General features: G+C 41.1%; 3 protein-coding genes across 4 annotated transcripts; 1 reads left to right on the top strand and 2 right to left on the bottom strand.

Annotated features, from left to right (window-relative positions):
* Positions 1–4,678: 4,678 nt before the first annotated feature.
* Positions 4,679–9,849, bottom strand: LOC103360900 (transcription regulator protein BACH1). The gene is made up of 5 exons (XM_008286833.1): positions 9,845–9,849; positions 8,309–8,568; positions 6,584–7,747; positions 6,294–6,500; positions 4,679–5,903 (listed from the first exon to the last, which is right to left on the bottom strand). Exons 2-5 carry the CDS (start codon positions 8,546–8,548, stop codon positions 5,535–5,537), a joined length of 1,980 nt encoding a protein of 659 aa, XP_008285055.1. The 5' UTR covers positions 8,549–8,568; positions 9,845–9,849; the 3' UTR covers positions 4,679–5,534.
* Positions 9,798–15,806, bottom strand: usp16 (ubiquitin specific peptidase 16). 2 transcript variants are annotated; one of them, XM_008286835.1, is made up of 18 exons: positions 15,727–15,806; positions 14,853–14,919; positions 14,557–14,753; positions 14,375–14,478; positions 14,169–14,281; positions 13,857–14,089; positions 13,687–13,782; positions 13,443–13,573; positions 13,251–13,338; positions 12,684–12,765; positions 12,472–12,563; positions 12,341–12,394; positions 12,071–12,238; positions 11,321–11,981; positions 11,000–11,094; positions 10,779–10,865; positions 10,541–10,688; positions 9,798–10,470 (listed from the first exon to the last, which is right to left on the bottom strand). In XM_008286835.1, the coding sequence occupies exons 2-18, from the start codon at positions 14,911–14,913 to the stop codon at positions 10,349–10,351; spliced, it is 2,532 nt and encodes an 843-aa protein (XP_008285057.1). In that variant the 5' UTR covers positions 14,914–14,919; positions 15,727–15,806; the 3' UTR covers positions 9,798–10,348. The 2 variants fall into 2 exon arrangements, with proteins under 2 accessions (XP_008285057.1, XP_008285056.1); XM_008286834.1 differs by lacking the exon at positions 15,727–15,806 and adding an exon at positions 15,105–15,371.
* Positions 15,443–19,430, top strand: rwdd2b (RWD domain containing 2B). Its single transcript, XM_008286836.1, has 4 exons — positions 15,443–15,930; positions 16,050–16,117; positions 16,650–17,018; positions 17,120–19,430. The coding sequence occupies exons 1-4, from the start codon at positions 15,718–15,720 to the stop codon at positions 17,370–17,372; spliced, it is 903 nt and encodes a 300-aa protein (XP_008285058.1). The 5' UTR covers positions 15,443–15,717; the 3' UTR covers positions 17,373–19,430.
* Positions 19,431–19,702: the final 272 nt, after the last annotated feature.

Raw genomic sequence — 19,702 nt, 5'->3', positions numbered from 1 at the left:
ATAAAAGACATTTGGTCATGAAATTAAGACTTAATCTGGTGCTCAGCTTTACCATCAGTGTGTATTTACAGCTAAAATAATACAAGAGATTACAGTTTACAGTTCTCAGCTCTGGACCCGGCTGGAGTCGACTTGAGTCATCACACGTTCAACTGAAACCTCTACCGCAAAGATGAAGATGTTTTTTCAAACCGCTGAACTGCTCGATTTTGACCCGACAACGGTTCACTTGATGTGTCTTGCTTTTATTTTTAACCACCCTGTGTTTTTACAGTTTTATCCGATTATTTTCAGCAGCTGATTGTAACGGAGGACGAGTTAAATGTCAAACTGCAAAGAAGACGAAATTCAAGTTATCCAATTTTGCTGTATGCTTCTCGGAAATATAAAACACAGCTTAAGAAAGCAAACACCTGTTAAAGATACTGAGTATTTTATTGGTTTATATATACATCTAGATGTATTAATAACGATGCACCGTGTTTCTACTGGATTATTACAGTGAACTGGTCTTTTCTTAACTCGATACGACAACACTGATGGCTAGCTGCTCCAATTTTATAAAATAATGGCTCGAGAGAGAGCAAATGTTCCAAACAACATGAAAGAAACGCAATTGAATTAGCAACTAAAGCTATAAACGGATCTTACTGTTAATTCTGGACATGGGATATTCTTGCTGCCCATCTGTCACTTATCATTTTGACTGAGAACTTTTTTTTTTTTTTTACATTGTGCTCAAGTTAAAAGCAGGAACAGAATACTATGACTGTTTAAAGAATGACAACTTCCTTTAAGCTTTGGGGATTTTTTCTGCACTGCTAAGCTTAAAAAATGACTCACTGCTGAATCTCACTCTCACAATAGCCAACTTAATTAAAAACCAATGTACTTGGCAGAATTGTGGGCATCGTTTTTTTTTTTTTTTGCTTTACCAGTTGGCTCTTGACACTGATAAATTCTGACAATTTCCCCATGACTGAGTAAATAATGGCGCTCTGATACAGTGTGACTTATTTGAGAAATTTCACTCTGAAGGAAACATTTCCAGCAGTTCCGAACACAGGGCGGACGGTTAAGACAAGAACACGAGTGTGAGCGCAATCTGTCGCCGCACAACCAGCTGTTAATCTTGACGGCCGCAGATCAGGGTGCTAGCTATAGCTGGGGTCGGCATGTCCCCTGGTTTCTCTCATTTCTCCAGGAGATTACAGTATTATGGTCCTCGTTTATATAATCCTGTCAATGAGATACAACCCCCTTCTCACTGCGCTGCCCCCCAAAATGAAGTTCATAGTCACTTCAGCATGTAATCAGTTAGGATGCAGTAGCTCAGCAGCTTATAAGACTTATGTTGTGTGGCAAGAAGGTCATGGACCTTATGCTGGGATTGATTATAAGCATTGTGTCGTCTAGGATTTTTGACCCTTGCTGGAGAAACGCCGATACTGTATGGATGTCCAGTCTTGAGTTCTGCATTTAAGAGGGATAAGTTAGTGTGATGCTCATATTTGTATTTACACATGATTAGACAAACTATTGGTCTAAAATCTTAAAGCTAATTGATGCATCCGGCTACAATCTAGAAGCCTTTTAACTCTCAATATCAACGACTTTGATATTTGACCAACTGGATTTTTTTTCAGACATTTTAGGGTCATCTCATTTATATTGAAGTTGATGAGATTGTATTTTCACAACCATAATCCTGCAATTGATCTTAAAATGTTGCTGCTTGTTAGGTTTAGATCATATTCGTATCGGCCTGCCCGCAGATAAAGTCCAGTTAAATAGCGTTCATTTTATTAGCACATATATTCTCTGCTATAGCAATGTTGTAAGCAAGCTCGACTTCCAGATGTTTTAATTTCTAATCCTTGTTTTTCGTCCTTGCCTCCTGTTGTCTAATCCCTCCTACCTAGTGGATTTTGTCTGTCAGAGGACAAGAACTGGAATCAATTCATAAATAAGAGGCATATATAAATGCTTTATATGAAGAGAATCTTGTGTGACAAGACAAAAAAATAATAATTATAAGGACCTGTTATTATATTGACAATAATCAGAGCTAATTCAACAATATTTCACTGCGATTAAAAAGGAAACAATAAGTCAGAGGTAGAAATAAACGAACAAAGTGTGAGATCTTCATCTAGATTTTTTTTTTTTTTGGGGAAAAAAAAAGGAAATATATGCTCCGACACAGACTATATCAAGACAGACACAGAGTTCAAGGGGGCTTTGCATTAATCTCACGTTATGACAGTTTAAGGTTTTGGTATTCTGATGAATTCCAGGATTGGGCTTTAACTGCTTTCATTTTGTTTGCTGGTCTTTAATCTTCTAACCCTGCGTTCTTAATCAGAACTCAGAGCAGGTTTTTAATCTCGCATGAATGAGGCCGCGGATTATGGGCCTCTGACCTTGCCATGCCGCACAGCTGCTTCCTCCTCAAATCAAGTCTCTCGTCCTGTGTAGCTTGCAAAAGAGGATAATCTTACTTTTGCACTACAATGCTCTAAAAATCTAAACAGTTTGTAAAAAGACACAAACACGACGGAAGAATCCTAATTTTTGAGAGGCAATTTCATAAATAGGTCCGTCTCCTAATGCTTCCGTATTTGAGGGCGATACCAGTTCTGACGAGCTCCGACTTGAGGATTTGGTAAAGATGTGTGTCGCGGCAGCGCTGGGAGATCACGTCTAATGTCTGTTATCATCATATGATCCTTTTGACTTTTAGATGCAACACTACTTGTTAAGTTTCGAGTTTCAGCTTTGAGAGTCTGTAAGTGTGTGAGTACACTTCTCAAAGACAGGTATGAGTTGTATTTGATGCTTCAGGGTTGCCGGTGTAATTACCACTCTAACCTTGAGGATTCTGCTCTGAGAAAAACACAATGAGATTGCTTTTTCTTTTCCCCAAAGTGCCACAGCAGCTATTTTAAAGGGCACAAAAATAACAATTCATATCAGAAGACTAAAAACATCTTGACAAAATTGCTTCTTCAACTCTCCGAGACCTTCTTAAAATGGGTTTTCTATTTAATACTAGTTTGTTTGACAAGTCTGACACGAGGTCCTTTTGCAACCTGAAATGAGAGAGAGCCCTCAGACCCGTGTCAGTTCTTTAACAAATGTTTATCGCAGTTTTCTTTCATAGATGGATATTCACAGCCTGACAAAGAGACGGTCCACAGACACAGCACATCAACAATAAAATTAACTGCTAAACGCTGCTCCGACGCCTTCACGTGGTGAGAAATGTTGGTAACAAGTGAGTAAGCATCACATTCAATCTTTTTTTTTTTCCTTGTTTGAATTACTGCAGCTGTATCTTTGTCCTAATCTATGCTTTGACCTGATATGACTCCACTCGACTCCTCCCATGAGCTAAAAACAACGTGTGCTTTGCATAAGGACCGGGATGCAGCGATGCAAGAGAATGATATTAGAAAACAGTCCAAACAGAAATTACTATTATTACGGTATTACCAACAGACGAGGATGATACAGATTGTTTGACGACAGTCATCATCTGAGGGGCATCATCACATGTGCCATGCTAATAGTGTGTAGGGTCACACTGGGAGAATCAAAATCTACTGTTTATTGCATGTTTCTTTATACTTCTTATATTTAGGAACATGAAAGAAGTCCAACACACACCACCTATCTGCAGAAAAATGTCATGTGGACTACATCGGTAACAAGGAGCTGCAGTTTTAATATTTGATGTCAACAATGACCATTACAGCTGCACTAAGGTTTTAAAAATAAATTCTGTGTATGTGTGGGGTAACAGCAACAGCTCGGGTGGCTGACTTCTCAGGTTGTTTTGTGTGGAACTGGTTAATAATGAGCTTATTTCTTCTGCTGAACATTAACGTGTATTTTCAAGATTTAATAATAAATCAGTTTCATGAGGGTGAACCTCTTCTACAAACAAAAAAGAAAGAGAAAAGAAAGCAGCATGTAAGGCTGTGCAGACCAATTTGTTTAATGCCAAACTACTGTTTGCTTTTTATTTTTCAATGATTTACAGTTGTTTAAAAAAAGCACATGTTGGATTTCACAGGTGTGGGAAGGCTTCTCTCTTTTGCATCTACAGCATAATGGGTGTTACAGCTCAATTTGAACAGCTGGGTTACGGGGATGGCTTTTCATATACACCGTACCTTTTCCAATTTCCTGTCTGAGAGTCTCTGGATAGTTTTGCTCCTTACATAGCATGTGTTGTTTATCAGCCTCATCTGAGTCTCCTCTTATTTAGTCCTCTCTACAGAAACACTGCAGAAGTGAAAAACAGACTGAACTGAAGGTTTAAAGTGACTATCAGGCTGAGCAGTGTTTAAACTACACAAATAGTTTTGATCTAAGTTTGTAATGTTGTTATGTCCACAAATGTTGACTGAACAATTCGCAATATTACACGTTGTTAAAAGTTTATTTTTTAGATGTAAATTTCTGGTTGAAAGTTAACTAAACATTTTCAATTGCATAAAAATCTCAATAGAAATGAGAAAGAAAGCCTTTCTGCTGTTACAGTGTTCCAGTCAGCATAGCCGGTGAGGTAGGGCTGTACTTCCATCTACTGGCCAAACTCTGGTGTTGTACATACATGTAGGCGGTGAAAAAAAAAATCACACTTCTTGTGAGTCGAAATAACACTCTGAACGGTAACAAAATGTTGTTTATTTAAATCTGTAATCCATGAAAGCTTTTAATAAAAAATACTCAACATGCAGACAGACCTAAATGTATGCCATCAGTATTAGCTCTGGGTTAATGTGCAACAGTCCTTGGAACGAGGGCATATAAAGATTGCCTTTTTTTTCTTTCTGAATTTACACTATACAATTGCATAAGGCACATTTTGCATCAAAGAACAAAAACTTCTATGTCGTCCTGTAACATTTTCACTAGAACAATTCCTCAAAACAGAAAGGTAGCAGTTATTTTTTTAAACTACAGATTAGCAATTAATGCTGTTCAGAAGGGTTAGCTTGGCCAGTAACACGTTCCATCTACTGTTACAACCTCTGTTAGTGCTGTGCATATTTAATCAAACAAACAGCATAGTGATGAAAACGTACAGTACACATAAATAGCCTAAAATGAAAGTCTCCTATTCATACCTGTGTGCATGTATGGGTGTGAGGAGGTGAGTAGCGAGGGTGTGCGGCGAGATTTCAAACCACAGTCAGGTTATGAGCATCCCTGAGAAAAAACAAACTTTAAGAAACATTTTCCTAATGTACAAATGGGACCTTTGGGGATTTACCTGAAAATTGCCTGCACCGTCAAAATGATTTATACCAGATTCTGTTTCTTACTACAGTGATGTACAGAGTAGAAATACAGCTAAGGAAATGATCAACATTTTCTGCGTCAATTTAAGATATCAGGCAGAAAATTATTCGGTGAAACACGCAGGACAGCACGTCTATCCCAAAAGAGGATTACAGTATACAGTCGAGGGCCGCGCTCGGCCCCGCACTTCTGCATAATTTGAAATGATAACGGAAGTCCAATTATAAAGTGTTGTTCATGTCCAGACAGGCGTTGAGCAAAGACGCATTAACAGGGCAGCCTGCATCCTCTGCGCTGGCCTGTGGTCCAGCGACTTGAACTGAGTCTGCAGGTGGCCCGCTTTGGTCACACTCTGAAGAACAACTTACCATTTCAATGGTGATCTGTGACTGCTCGTTTTTTCCCACAATGCTGGGGGAAGAGATGGGAAAGTCTGGAGAGGAGAGCTTGGCAAGAAGCTGCAAGTGGTCCTGATCGGAGTCAGACTCGATGCTGACACTCTTACATAACCCGCACAGGCTCTGCTGCATCTCTTCAAGGTTTTGCTCCAGCTCCGTCTGCTCCTGCAGCAGTCGCTCTTTCTCACTTTTCTGTGGAAGAGATAACGGTAAAGATCAATCACTGTTTCTGACACTTCATCACTGCTTTGTTTTCCGTACAGCTTAAGATGAATCTGAGAGGTCACCCAACGGAGCTGACAGCAAATATTTTGTCAGAAAGGCTCCTTGTCTTTTCTTTGTTCCTTCATCCGTCAACAGTATTTTATATGCTGGTCTAGTTTATTTAATCTGTAAACCTATATCTATCAATCACCTTTCTACAAGTGCTACAGAATTCACACCCGAGCAATTTAAAAAGGAAGTGACATGCATTCATTTGCTTGCTTGCAAGTCATACTGGTCACCACTAGAGGTCAACAGAGGTCACAAAGTGCTGATGTGGTTCCTGATGACATGCTGGACATAACAAAGGTAACTTACTAATTTCTTTATTTCACATTCTAGCTGGTGTATGCTGTCTAGCTTCCGTTTTCGGCAGCGCTGTGCGGCAACGCGGTTTTTACTTCGCCGGCGAACATCGTGGACGAAATCCAGCTGATCTTGAGTCAGATTATGGTGTCTCAGAAGCTGCTGGAATGCACTGCGGGTCAGCGCTGAGATCTGCTCCACCGGGAAGGGGAGCTGAATCTGTAGAGTAGAGGTTTAGAAGTTAGATGTATTTTTATTCAGTATCCTCAACTGCCAATATTGAGCTTGTGTATCACAATGACCTCTGCTGCTCTTTTGTTGTTGGCCTCAGTATCCCCATCTGTGTCCAGGTCTGACTCATCCCCAGAGTTGAGCGAGGAGGACATGTAGGGACTCTTCTCTGCCTGAGACAAGCTGTCAGCGTGGGTGGCGGGGTCATCGCCTGTCCCAAAGTCCCTGAGGAAGGGACAGTCTCCTGCACTGGAGCTCAGGTCCAGCTGCTTAAGCCAGTGAAAGTCCGATGCTTTTGCCAGATTGTTTTGGTCCACTTGATCGAGCGGGAGCGGTGGAGCCTGAGACGGGCAGAGGTCAGGCCAAAACCCCTTTGCCAGATGTTCAGCCACCTCCCTCTCCACGCGGCTCCTCTTCCCAAATCCCTCCTCGTGGCTTAGAGCAGTCAGCGTCGGGTCTGAGAGATCACCTGCCATTCCTTGTTCAAGACGAACCTCACTCTGTTCTAACAGCGTGCCGCAATCTTCTGCCCCTGATGTCTTGAGCGGGCATGAGCCAGGGTTACAACTGGCTTCAGCACCAAGTGTCTCCACGGTGTGTTTAATATCTCTGCCTGCTGGCTCAATGAGCTCTGGTGGATTCACGTCCCCTGGGGTTGACAGCTCACAGGGTAAGCTGCAGTCTGCCAAACTCAGCTCACTTTGATTACAGACATCTCCCATACCTAAAATGTCTCGTTCGCAAAACTGAGAGGGTTGATCTGCTTTGTCAGGGCCTGGGCATGGCAAAGACAACATGGGGCACACACCATTTGCTAACTCCAGAGACAAGGGGGCCATTTGTGGCCCACAGCTCTCCAAACAGAAGTGTTCCTCCCTGCCGTCAGCCTGACCCGGTGTGTTCTGAGGACACTGTGATGGGAAGTCTGTTTGTTCATCCTCTCCTAAAGGCACTGAGCTGTGAGACTCAAATGATTCTGGTTGGCTAGTCTCTACACTAGTGCCAAAACCGGCGCTGGGTTCCCGGCTCCGACAACAGACTCTATGCCTGACCTCCTGGGAGGTGCTTTTGCCCTCAGAAAATTTTGGGATGAGGAAATCAAAGCATGCTGACTCCAAGTCGTGAAATCCTAAAAACGCAGCACTGCTGTGAATAGCGTGAATGTTTTCTTTGGTGAAAAGCAGCTTTGATGTGTAGGCAAATTGAAGCAAAGGTTCAAACCCCTTCACGGTCACCTGTGAGGAAAAGCAAAATTGTTGAGCCATAATAAAACTGTACAATGACACCTGAACAGATCACAAAGTAACAGAGGCTCTCCATTCAAACAGGACTGTCACATACCTGTCCTGACATTTCTTGCTTCAAATTTCAAAAGCTGCACATAAAACATTTTTCAATAAAGTGTTTACACAGAGCGGACCAACAGGCACTTTAAACTAGATTAATTACTGCTGAACAGAAAACAAATGTCGCTTTGTATGCATGTATAAGGATCTTGAAGAAAAATGGCTGCCTGTATGATAATCTAGTCTAGTTTAAAAACTTTTTGGTCGTTGGTTTTGCTTGAATCTGCAAGTACAGATACAGTAGTTACCCAAATGTAATGTAACATTGAAGGAATCGACTAAATGAACATGGCTGCTATTCTCAGATGAGTCTTATAGGATACCCAAAGTTCACATGTAATAGACCAAAAAAAAAAGTAAAGTAGAGTAACTGAATTATTACTTATGCACTAAAGTAATTTCCGGTGTAATTTCCCCCAAAATACTTCAGTTGAACACCGGGGCACCGACCTCATCAGGCAAGGTGATGATGGGATTCTGTCTGGTGACACCGGCGACCCTGCTGTTAAAGTATTCGCTGCAAGAAGCCAAGACGGAGCAATGGGCCCGAAAGCTCTGGTCTTCCACCACCACCGTCACATCGCACAAGACGTCCTGCTCCCGCTGCTCGTTCAGACACTGGAGAACGTGAGCGCTGTGTACCGCAGACTGAAAGGTGAACTCTGACGTGCGAGGAGCTTGGAGCGTCATGGTTCTTTTACAAGCTCAGCCTGTGTGACAGAGGAGGCAGGCAGGGTTGGAGTCAAAAACAAAAACAAAAAAAAAAAGCATCATCACAGTCATGCTATGCGGTTTGTCAGAATACACCAGGTCTCAGTCATGTTTAGTAAATGTTTTACTAGTTTAGAGACAAATGATTAACGGATAACAGTTCTAATAGTTCACTGAAAAGTCCAACTTGTGGGGTCCTACTTGTCAAACGCTCTAATATTCTTGCTCCTCTATGATAAAAGAAATAAGTTTTGGCTGTCGGTCTGTTGACAGATCACCTCGGAGGTGTGATGGGCATCTTTTACAATTTATTGACATTATGTTGACACTGACAGAACAAACTTTAATGGATCAGTAGATAAAAAACAATTTAAGATTCTGTCTTTAGCAAAGAATTCAATATGAAACACAACCACCGAGCGCTGGAGGAACACTTCAAACAGGACATCGGGTGATCTTTTGTCTGGGCATTACTGAAATACCTCAAAACATAAAGGGAAGTTCCATGATTGTGTAAACCATGAAACTGTTCTTTTTTTAAACTGGTTTCTAACACCTTCCCAGGGGAATTTACGCTATTTAGGCGATAACATTGTAATTTACAGTCAGCCCACTGACAAACAGGACACTTGAATGTGACTTTATACTTAATCCGCTGCATAAAACAGGAATTTACTCATTCAAGTCAGAAACAATGCATCGCAAACAACATTACATGCTTCCACTAATGCAACTGGGTCTCTGATCTGGAAACAACATTCTTTATATTATTCATATTTGGTGTGACTTCAGTATAGTAGTGAACTAAACAAGTCACTCCTGCTGATCACTGCACTGATTGGGACAAACACTTTGCTAGACACCTTCCTGCTTACATATAATCAGCTAACTTAGCAAACAATTAAGGATTAGTACTTTACTTCGGGCAGGATGGTTAAAATGTTCACTCTTTAACTTGGGCACCAAGTTGAACGCTAAAATGCTGACTCATGTTTAGTCAAGTTACCCAACTAGGCCTGGAGGAAACGCGCAGCGCAACGTATTCGAAGTTAGGACCTGGACGCCTCGTTAATAACGACTAACAACGTATTAATTGACATATTAGTGCAGTGGTTATAAATGTTATCCAAACGGACTAGCATTATGCTAGGCCAGATCGTTAGCGGTGACTCCTGGTGCAGCGCATTTTACTGCTGTTGACTAAAAAAAAACCTTCTGAAACAGTCACTTTACTTTAAAAGAGTTTATTTAAAAAAACCTCAGATGTTTACTGACCTGCCATGTTAGCTGGATAACACTGCCATCAGTAAATTGTGGGTAGAGATGGCCATCCACAGCCACACTTCCCTCTCGTCATGTGACAGCGTGGACCAGGAAAACCTATCGGGCACCGACTGCGCATGCTCAGTACAAGTGTCAGTAAGCCAGCACACAGAACAGCTCTTCTCATTTTGAAGCATTTAATTACATGATATTGATTAAAAAATAGACATTTTTTTGTTGTTCCCAAACTTTCATTTATCTTTTCAAACTATTAAATCCCACAACACAATCAGTTCAACGTCCATCTTGAGTTTGATTGCACACCTTGCCATATTCCCACGAGCGTTAGAAACAGATGTCCAGTTTAGGATAGTGTGGCACCACTTTGACGAATATGCCACCACTGTCCAACACATCCTCCGTATAGTCAGTGTCGTTTCATCACACGCTTACATGATGGAGCTGAAGCAGCAAGTTGGTTTATTTGGATTTCCTGAGTAATGAGGCACGGTTCAGTTAAAGGATCCTCTCGTAGAAAAGGAGGTAGGCTTGGCAGCTCTGGACTTTACTCTCGCTCACAGGCTGAACGCTTGTATCGCTGATATGAAACCAGGACCCTCTAGGTGGCTCTGCATCTCCTGAAAATAAACGATTAAGTTAGCAGAGATAAAGCTGTAGGTTCACGTAATCATTCCTAAGTACACCTACCATCTGCTGCAACTCCATTGGACGATAGTTTGGGGCACCCGGGGCGTACTTTCACGTAGGCCGTGTAATGACCAGACCTCATCGTTCCACTGTGCTCTACAATACCGTACAAACTGTACAAAATCTGAGTATCTCCCTCTGTTATATTCTGTTTGGGGGAAAAAAACAAAAGTTAGTGCTCAGAAATTCACAAATAGGCACATAAGAGTATTGACGTGCAATAAAATCTATTCCTTACCTTGCATCTGACTGCACAGAAAGGAGCAAGATCCAGTATCAGAGGGAAGTTGACATGTCTGTTCACTTTACAAATGCTGTATCCATTCTAGAGGAAAACAACAAAAGCAATCTCGTCAAAATTCCAAAAAGGAAACGTTTCAAGGATTTGCAAAATGGCGAAAAAAAAACATACAAAATGAGAGATGGGGAAAAAAAAAATGCAAACAATTTCTGTTTTACCTGTTGAAATCTCTTCAAATGAAGGGTAAGGACTGGTGGTGGAGAGGAAATCAGCATTTGTTTCAAGGCATCAGTGTAGATATTCTTCTTAGATCCTAAACACAGACAATGAACTTCATTGACCCAACATGGAAAAGTCAGTAGTTCTGATTAAAAAGAAGCAGTAAAACATTAGAATAAAATACATTGTAATTGGCTTCATGCCTTGTTAGAATTGCTAGATTTGTGATCCACATTTTTTTAAAATCACAATATCATGGATAAAAGCATATTTACAATATATATGTATAATATATTTTCATTGAGATGTATTCTACATGCCTCCAGCCGTGTCTTTCTTCAGCTGCTGTTTAGTGCAAGTGACGCAGAGCAGGCTGTTGTTCTGCGTGAGGGTTTCTACTTCTGTGAACTGAAAAAGAGACGACTGCACCGAGCATTCCTGTTTCTCTGGGGGTGTCCGTGTAGCCAGTGTGCAGAACGCCAACTCCGGGTCTTGGTTTAACACTGTGTATTCTTTAGCTTCCTGCCCTTCTTCTTCAGACACCACGCTTCGTTCCATAACATCAGAGTCTTCTATGAAGGCATCATCCAGGGTCACGCTCTCCATTTCATTCACCAGCTGTGTGTTCTCATCTCCTTCCAGATCCATGTTGGATATTTCATCGCACAAGGCGCCGTCTTTTGTCTGCTGCTCCTCTGACAAGATGGTAAAACGGTTGCTGACTGACGACACGTCTGATGAGTTGTTGTCAGTCACTGAATCCTCATCTTCTTCTTCTTTTTCCACCTCCACCTGGATCGTGTCAAGGGTCTTCTGATCCTGCTCACACTCACTGACTGGGGCAGGATTTTGTTCTTCCTGTGTTTCATTGTCAGCATTTTCCTTCAGATCTGTGGCAGCATCTGTCTGTTCACTGTCTGTGTGAGATGTGAGACTGTCCAAAGTGACTCTGCCCTCAAGCTTCTGCTGCCTTTTTTGATGCTACAAGTCAAGACAAGGAAACAAAACAGACTATTTAGTTTACACTCATCCCTCGAAAAGATGAATTAAGGCAACATTCACTCAGATACCTTTGCTTGCTTCTTTGCCTGCTTCTTGGCTTTCTTCTGTTGGTACTTGCTGCCAGTCCCAGAGGAAACGTCATCGTTTCCACTGGTCAAAGCGGGGCTGTTTCTGCCATCCTGGCTCACCTCACTCGTCTTTTGAACTGCTTTTTTTGGATTCTTCTTTCTGTACGCCTGTAACATACGACAACATGAGTCCACAAGCATTTAATGCAAACAAAACTAACAAATAATTCCACAAGAAATTGTCAAAAAACCCACTCATAACTGCTTTACCTCATCAGAAACAGGAAGGGAAAGATCCAAAAACATCTCTGTGACAACGGACACCTGTTTGGAATAATGGATATTTTTAGCATGACTTCAACAGGAACAGGTTCTTTTCAGTTTGTGGTTCTCATACGTACCGTTTTGCACTGCTGACACATTATGGTGCTGGTCGTCTCCCCACCAAAAACTTGGTCAACCAGGTTTTTAAGAACTCCATTTTTCTCATATTCTGAAATCAGAACTGACTTGTCAGTGGGCCACTTTTCTCAAATAAACAAACTGGATATTATAGATTATTGCATTTTTTTCTGTCAACACTAAGAGGTGTGTGATTTGCTCAGTTACTTACCCTTCACTAGTGTCTTCAGCTGCTCTCCATCCAAACCTTTTCTAGATTGTTTTAATGCATCCGTTATCCCCGAGCTTACTCTCTGTAGACAAACACAATCTTTGTTGAAGAACAGGAAGGAGACTTTGCTGATATGAGATTTAAAGCACGTTCACAGAATCTCAATTTCAGCCTCTTTACACTTTGATTGTGCTCTTATGAAACCTCTGCTCTGTGGAAATTAACCAACCTTTCTTCCAACAGCAGAATCTCTAAGGTAATTAAATGAGAGGGAAATAAAAGGCTATTAAGCCACAATTCTTTGCATTTCATGCACAAGTCGTGATCAATTTCTCACTCAATTTGGAGTGTGACTGACTTTCTACCAATGAATAAAACATCTACTCGTACAGTGCAATTCATATCAGCTGGCTTACATGCAGTGCTTCTTTGCTGTCAAAACAATCTAGTGTCATGTAATTAACAGCCAACAGGACAGCTACTGTGCCCAGTTATACGTGCAGTTTTTAGTGGAAATCTTTTACCAGTATGACATATAGAGAAATTTGTTTGAAACTGAATGCGCACTTTAAGCTCCTCAGCTCTCATTCCATCCAGCAGGTAGCGCAGCAGCTCCTGGCTGTCTTGCTGCTGAAATCCTTTGAACCTGGCAGCCCTGCAGGAATAAGATGAAACAATGAACAACACTTAATGCAGTAATACAGTGAGGTGTATTTACAGAACAACTTCAGCTCTACCTTAAATTGTAGAGGCACTCACTTCTTACAAACTTGTGTGAACAAGTCCCGCGGTGTTACAACACTCTTCTTGGATTCTTGGATCTCATTGAGAAGTTGACACATAGCCAAAGTCAGGGATCCAGGCTGGTCTAACTGCACTACAATAGGCTCCTGCATTCATGAGAAAAGCAAATCTCTTAGGCAATAAATAGGGTGTATTAGATGAGATATATCTACTATCTGTTCAGTTAAAAACAATTATTTAAAGCACAATGGCAACACACCAGATCTGAAGAGTCACCAGGTTTAATGTTAAGACTCATTTTCTCTTCAGTCACTTTGTTGAGAGTCTCTCTTAAGAGCTGTGTTTGGGAGAGGTTCTGGAAAAGACAATTATACCAATGAATACCTTTGATTTAAGTCCAGACTAGCATTCCAAAGGGCGCAATCTTACCTGAATAACTGCATTAAAGAAACAAGTGTTTCCAAGGTTGCTCAGTCCCTTTACTGAGACACCACCAGACTTTTCTTCATTTGTGCTGTGCTTTTGTGATTTCCCAGCACCCTCTTTCTTTATGTTTTTCTTTTGGTGATCCTTGTTTTCCTTGTCCTCATTTTCCTCTGGTTTTATGGTGTCTGTCTTCTGTACAGCTTCCAACAAGTCATTGTCCTTTTTCTCTTCTACATCTGCAAACATGGTGCACAAAGTTAGAATCGTGTAAATCTAATTATACATTTTGATTTAAAAAACAGCAATGGTACCTACTTTTTGGTGCTCTTTTTATTGGCTCAGTAGACGTTTGCTTTTTCAAGTTGGTCACCAGCTGAGCCAAATGACCCGTTCTGGAGTACTGGACCTCATCATCACATATGTAACACCTGCAAGTTTGACAACACATTAAAAAAAAACTTCTTCTCACTTCAAACATAAAGTATGCTTCTGTGATTAGCACATCACAGCTACATACTCACCAGACACTCCAGTTGTCCAAACTGATCACCAGGCAATGTGGATCCGACCGTGGAGTTTCATAATGTTTAATGGCATGCTGGTTCTCAGAATTTCGTCCACATCCCTAGTAGAAAAAAATGTATTGGGACAAGTCACTTCAAGCTGTAAAACTGATTGATAAATGGAAAAAAAATAAACTCACTCTATGGCCGCACTTCAAGCACATCCACATTCCTGCTGTTTCTTTTTCCTCTTCAGACTCCTCCGGCTGAGAGGTGCTGATGTTTTCTTTATTTTCTTCATGCTTGCAATCCTGACAGCTTGTCCAATCAACATTGCCTGAAAGTTTCTTGAGAAGAGTTTGGTCTGTTCCTTTCTTAATATGTCTGCACGATGGACCTACAGAGATCAACCAATAAAATGAACATCAGGCAAAGTCACACGAGGCCTTCCACAGGTTAATTAATCAAATGAAGATGATCACGATATATTCTTTACCTGTCAGGTCAATCTCATCCTCCTCTCTGGAGCTCTTGTCCTTCCCCCTTTTCTTTCCCATTTTCACCTGAGCACATTTAGAGATGAATGGAAATCAGATGCAGGAGTCGCCTGAATTAACGCTAGCTTTGGCTAATAACAACATCTGATTATAATGCTGCTGTTTAGGGCCTTTACATCCAGTGCCAAAAGAAAACAGCAAGTAATGAAACATCAAACTCCACGACTATGCTCGTGGTTCAGCCAACTCACTGTCAGAAACGAATCCTAAAACATCCCCGGTGTTCAGTTTCGTTTACTTTGTCTAAATGAAAGCTCTAATCCGGCCATAATGACTTTACATTCCTGGCTATAGTCAGAAAATGGAAGCGTTCGGGTTAGAAAATACGTTTACGAAGTTTAAAATTTACAAAAATCACTCCGCTGATTTGGCAAAAAATAAATAAAAAAAGAAATCCCAGTTGACACATGCAAAGAGAGGAACAAAATGTGATGCTGCCACTGTTTCTGCTGCTCAGTCCGTGCGTTTCCTGTGTGCGTCGCTGAAAAGAGTCCGACTTGAAACAAACCTCAATTACTAGCTAGTGTTGGGAACCGGTGGCTTTCAAGTGCTAAACTAGACTTACTTTCTATTCATAGTTCCCACAGATATCTTTAACTCTGCTCGGCTCGAAGATATTTTATTACAGAGAGTTAAACTTTATATGACATTAAAGCAACATGTCTTCAGCTAGCCACAATGACAGCAGGATAATGAGCACGTAAAGCGACAAAAATCTGTCACCGTGGGCGGAAGGCTGTTCAGCAGTTAACGGTTCTTATTTTTTTTTGGTAAAAGTCGACGCTTTTGTCTGGCTTTAGCAGCATGTCTTACTTGGAGTGGGCTGAGTCTCAGCTTGCAGAGATTGAGCTGCTAACCAGCATGTTCCCCACGCTGGATGAGCTGGAGCTCACCGACCAGCTGGCACTAGCGGAGCTCAGGGACTACGTGGAGAGCTCAGCTTCAGCAGACAGCCCTCCTCCCTCCAGACCGCAGTTTCTCATCAAACAGAAGCTGGACTGTGCAAACACGGAGGGGGTAACCGACTGAGACGGTCGCAATATGTCATAACGATTCAAGTTCAGCAATTTTCTGTTTAATAATAATAATGTTGTTTCTCTGTGTGTCTTCTCTTATTGTTTTATTGTTCCACTTAGATGGAGGTCATTGTGTCCTGTGCGTATCCATCTGAATATCCCAGTGTGTTGCCAGAAATAACAGTCCGGTGAGCTCCTTTCTAATTCATGGTAGTTTGTGGTGAACAGTCATTATCTTAGTTTATCATTAAAAATGTAAAACAGCAGCAGACACTCTTAATTTATTCAATCTAGGGAGATATATGTGCAGGCTTTTTCAAAAAATATCTCCACTGATCTATGGATGAGCAACAGACGAATGGCACAGGGGGAATGGATTGAAGTGAACGCTTATTTTCTACTGTCATGGGCTTGTTGGAAGTTGAAGACATCTGCAAGGTTGAGCACAGATGTAAAGACATTTATTTGCTACTAGAAAATACGTGCATAATAATGCAAAAAGCAAAGAACACTACCTGTAATTTGCTCACAGTGTATATCTAATTAGTAGGCCTATAATCCTCGTGAAACTTTGTTAATGTTTTTTCCTGCTATGCTGTGGTGCAGATCTTTTTGTCATAGTTTCTTCAAGCGCTCCATGAACAGTCTGTCCTCCCAAATATAGAAAGTTCCGCTTCCAAGTTGCCTCAAACTTTTCTAAAACCTTGTTAAACTTTCTAGGTGTTCCAGTCTCAGCCGGGCCCAGCAGACAGAACTCCATGCGCATCTAAATACATACCTCATGGAAAACTGCCAGGGGGAAGTATGTGTTCTTTCTGCTGTTGACTGGGTGAAAGACAACTTGCAGGTCTTCGTTAATAAGAGCTCATTAGCAGCACCACCTCCCAAGAAAGAGTCTGCCTCCCCACAGCCGCGGGAAGTTTTCAGCCGACTGTGGATCTACAGCCACCACATCTATAACAAGTCGAAGCGGAAGAACATCTTGGAGTGGTCCAAGGAGCTGTGCCTGTCAGGATTCAGCATGCCTGGGAAGCCTGGTATTGTGTGCGTGGAAGGTCCTCAATCTGCCTGTGAGGAGTTCTGGTCCAGGTAACTTGAGTGTTGTTATTTTTAGCAGCTGAGGTCACAGTTAGAAGCCGGGTGAGGTGCCAAGTTTATTATTTTTTTCCAAACTTTTTCCCATTTCGCAGAGTCAAGGCTCTGACATGGAAGAAGATCATGATTCGACATAGAGAGGATATTCCCCTTGATCGTCAGGGCGAGGGCAGCGGGATTGTTGAAAGTTTAGACTGCCTGCGCAAATTCACCGGCTTTGAAGAGGCAATGTTTGACCCCCATGGGAACAGAGGTAATCACATGGACCTTGGGCAGCTCTATCAGTTCCTAAATGAGAAAGGCTGTTGTGATGTCTTTCAGATATATTTCGGGATTGAAGGGAGGTAGTGGTCAGACCTCGAGAATAAATTTGTAGTGATTTAACGTGTGCCTTGTCGGGGAAGTCACTTTGTCTGAGAAGAACTTTTAGGTTAAACATGGAGATGCATTTGTTATGAATGTTTTTGTATCACATGGAAGCACACATTCGTAGCCTGATTCTGCAATTTGGGGAAACAGTGTTCTCATTCGTTTTACTTAATAGGCATATTTTTCAAAAAGAAGCATTAGAAAGAGTTGTCTCAAGGACTTCAGTTATATTTGCAATTTTAATACTCCTGCATGTGCCGCAGATCACACCTTGCCCTAGGTGTTTCTTTTCTCAAATGGCCCCAGTGTGTATTACAAACAGGCTATTATAGGATTTTCAGGTCTGATACCGCTTTAATAATTGGACAACATAGTCAACAATATGCTGGATATCTGTTTTTGAAATCTGTTGATTTTCTTCTTATGAATTATAGATACCATAGCCATGGAAAGCCTTTCTCTAATTTTCTTTTGAATGATTAGCTGTTAGATAAATTGGACGTTATTGAGGATTACAATCTGGCAATTAAAACGTGTGGATATTGAACGTGAATCTTAATTCTGCCCCCTCAAGACTGAGATGGAAATTTAAAAGAGAACATTCCTATAGATGTATATGTTGATTGTATTACTCTGGGATCATATCAAATATATGGTATTGATTGATATTTTCGTGCTGGTTTCATTAGCAAAGTGCTCACACATGACCTCCTGCGTACAGTAAGCACTCATACTGTATCCTTCTCTTGTTGTCACATACACACACATATCTTATAGAAAGGATCTCCTCAGAGGAGTTTGAACCCTGACCGAGCAGGTTGGACTCTGCTGAAAATTAACTAATAAAGCTAATGAAAGCACGGCCATGTCCTGGGAGCTTTGATGTTACAACTGTACTTGAAGACTTAATGAGGTTTACGTTCATACAAGGTTGTATGATGAAAGGAAATAACAAGGACACACAACTTGAAGACAATGCTAATTTTATATTTTTGTATTAGATCGAGTTTGCTTGCAGACTAGTTTGTTCTGTGATGCCCAGCAGATGGCAGCATTATATAATGAAATCCGGCAAACATGGCAACCTCAGATGTTATCTGTGACGACGGGATGTTAACCTGTTTAAAACGGACACAAAGCATAACTTGAATCTAAAAGACACATTAAAGAAAGATGTAGGAGTAGTAAATTAATGATTTAATTAACACAGTTTCAGCTGTTATTTGGATCAAATGTGAAAATTGTGGTTTTTTTTTTAAAAACTGCAATGAATCAGCCATGTAGATTTGATATCTGTGGCCTTGTGCCTTTCAGCAGCAGTGTTTCAAGCTCTTAAACAACCCACACTTCTCCATTTATTATGTCGTTTGTACATCAGTTTAATCAATTTTTTTTCTTCCTAGAAATGCTAATTAATGAGTAGATACTAGATCCAGAGATGGCTGTGAGGAGGGGTTGCTTATCCTGCTTTTAGTCTCAAGCCTCTGATGTTCTGGGAGCTGCTGGTCATCTGACGGTTCTGATGCTCGTCCTGATGGGTTCTCGTTTCGCCTTCAGAGGGTTTTATGCTCATTCTGGTCAGAGGTCTAATTGCCCAAGTGGAAGGATTTTTAACTTAGGTCTTTAGAAGTCTCATCAGAGGACCCTTGTGTTTGTTTATTAAGGAAAGCTTGACTCCTAGGTGCCTCTCTTAGGACTTAATATTCTAAATTAACATGAGTAACCTCTTGTAACCCCTCGTTCAGCATCTCTTGGTCTAATAACCTTTCCCTAGTTAGCATTTCTACCAGAAGGTCTCTAAGTAGAATCAGTCAGCTGACTACTGTACTACACATATGGCTGTGATTAAACAGCAACTGGATTTATTTTGTCTTGTTATTCTGACTAGTCTGTTTGAGGACAGATTAGTTGCTGCCACAATGATGTACATCATGGCGAGACAACACCAGTGGAGTATGGAATGCCAGCTTTTGTAAGAAATCGGTTGTGAATGTTTTCTTTTTCTTCTTCAATAAAGACAGAGGTGGTTTTCTTCAACACCTTTTAATTTGATTTATTTCATGCACAGACAACTTTCAACTTTTTTCTTGCTGGTGAGCGTGTTCAGTCCTTCATCGCCATAACTACGCAGCAGTATGTCGTTGTAGAGGGACAGGACAGCAGACATGTCCCTAAGATTGACTTCAAAATGCCAAAGTGTTGATTCCAAGGAAACTTGCCAAGGAATGTTTGACTTATGGCGAACTAGAAAGCTTTTTAGTGCTCCTTTGCTTACTCTTGCACACTGTAAATGTCCTCAACCTTCATTC

This window comes from Stegastes partitus, unplaced genomic scaffold (assembly GCF_000690725.1).
Source record: "Stegastes partitus isolate 25-593 unplaced genomic scaffold, Stegastes_partitus-1.0.2 Scaffold472, whole genome shotgun sequence".
Lineage (NCBI taxonomy): Eukaryota > Metazoa > Chordata > Actinopteri > Pomacentridae > Stegastes > Stegastes partitus.
The sequence above is the reverse complement of the archived record's forward strand: the minus strand, read 5'-3'. Positions and strand labels throughout refer to the sequence as shown.

What these genes read in the sequence shown, in the direction of transcription:
- LOC103360900 (XM_008286833.1), bottom strand. Translation starts at nt 8,548, where the DNA reads ATGACGCTCCAAGCTCCTCGCACGTCAGAGTTCACCTTTCAGTCTGCG. An exon ending in ACAACAAAAGAGCAGCAGAG is followed by an intron (nt 6,501 to 6,583) that starts GTCATTGTGATA and finishes TCTACTCTACAG; the next exon opens with ATTCAGCTCCCCTTCCCGGT. An exon ending in AATGTGAAATAAAGAAATTA is followed by an intron (nt 5,904 to 6,293) that starts GTAAGTTACCTT and finishes TCTCTTCCACAG; the next exon opens with AAAAGTGAGAAAGAGCGACT.
- usp16 (XM_008286835.1), bottom strand. Translation starts at nt 14,913, where the DNA reads ATGGGAAAGAAAAGGGGGAAGGACAAGAGCTCCAGAGAGGAGGATGAG. An exon ending in TGTGTCAGCAGTGCAAAACG is followed by an intron (nt 12,395 to 12,471) that starts GTACGTATGAGA and finishes TATTCCAAACAG; the next exon opens with GTGTCCGTTGTCACAGAGAT. An exon ending in ATTTGAAGAGATTTCAACAG is followed by an intron (nt 10,866 to 10,999) that starts GTAAAACAGAAA and finishes GTTTTCCTCTAG; the next exon opens with AATGGATACAGCATTTGTAA.
- rwdd2b (XM_008286836.1), top strand. Translation starts at nt 15,718, where the DNA reads ATGTCTTACTTGGAGTGGGCTGAGTCTCAGCTTGCAGAGATTGAGCTG. An exon ending in ACTGTGCAAACACGGAGGGG is followed by an intron (nt 15,931 to 16,049) that starts GTAACCGACTGA and finishes TGTTCCACTTAG; the next exon opens with ATGGAGGTCATTGTGTCCTG. An exon ending in TTGCCAGAAATAACAGTCCG is followed by an intron (nt 16,118 to 16,649) that starts GTGAGCTCCTTT and finishes TAAACTTTCTAG; the next exon opens with GTGTTCCAGTCTCAGCCGGG.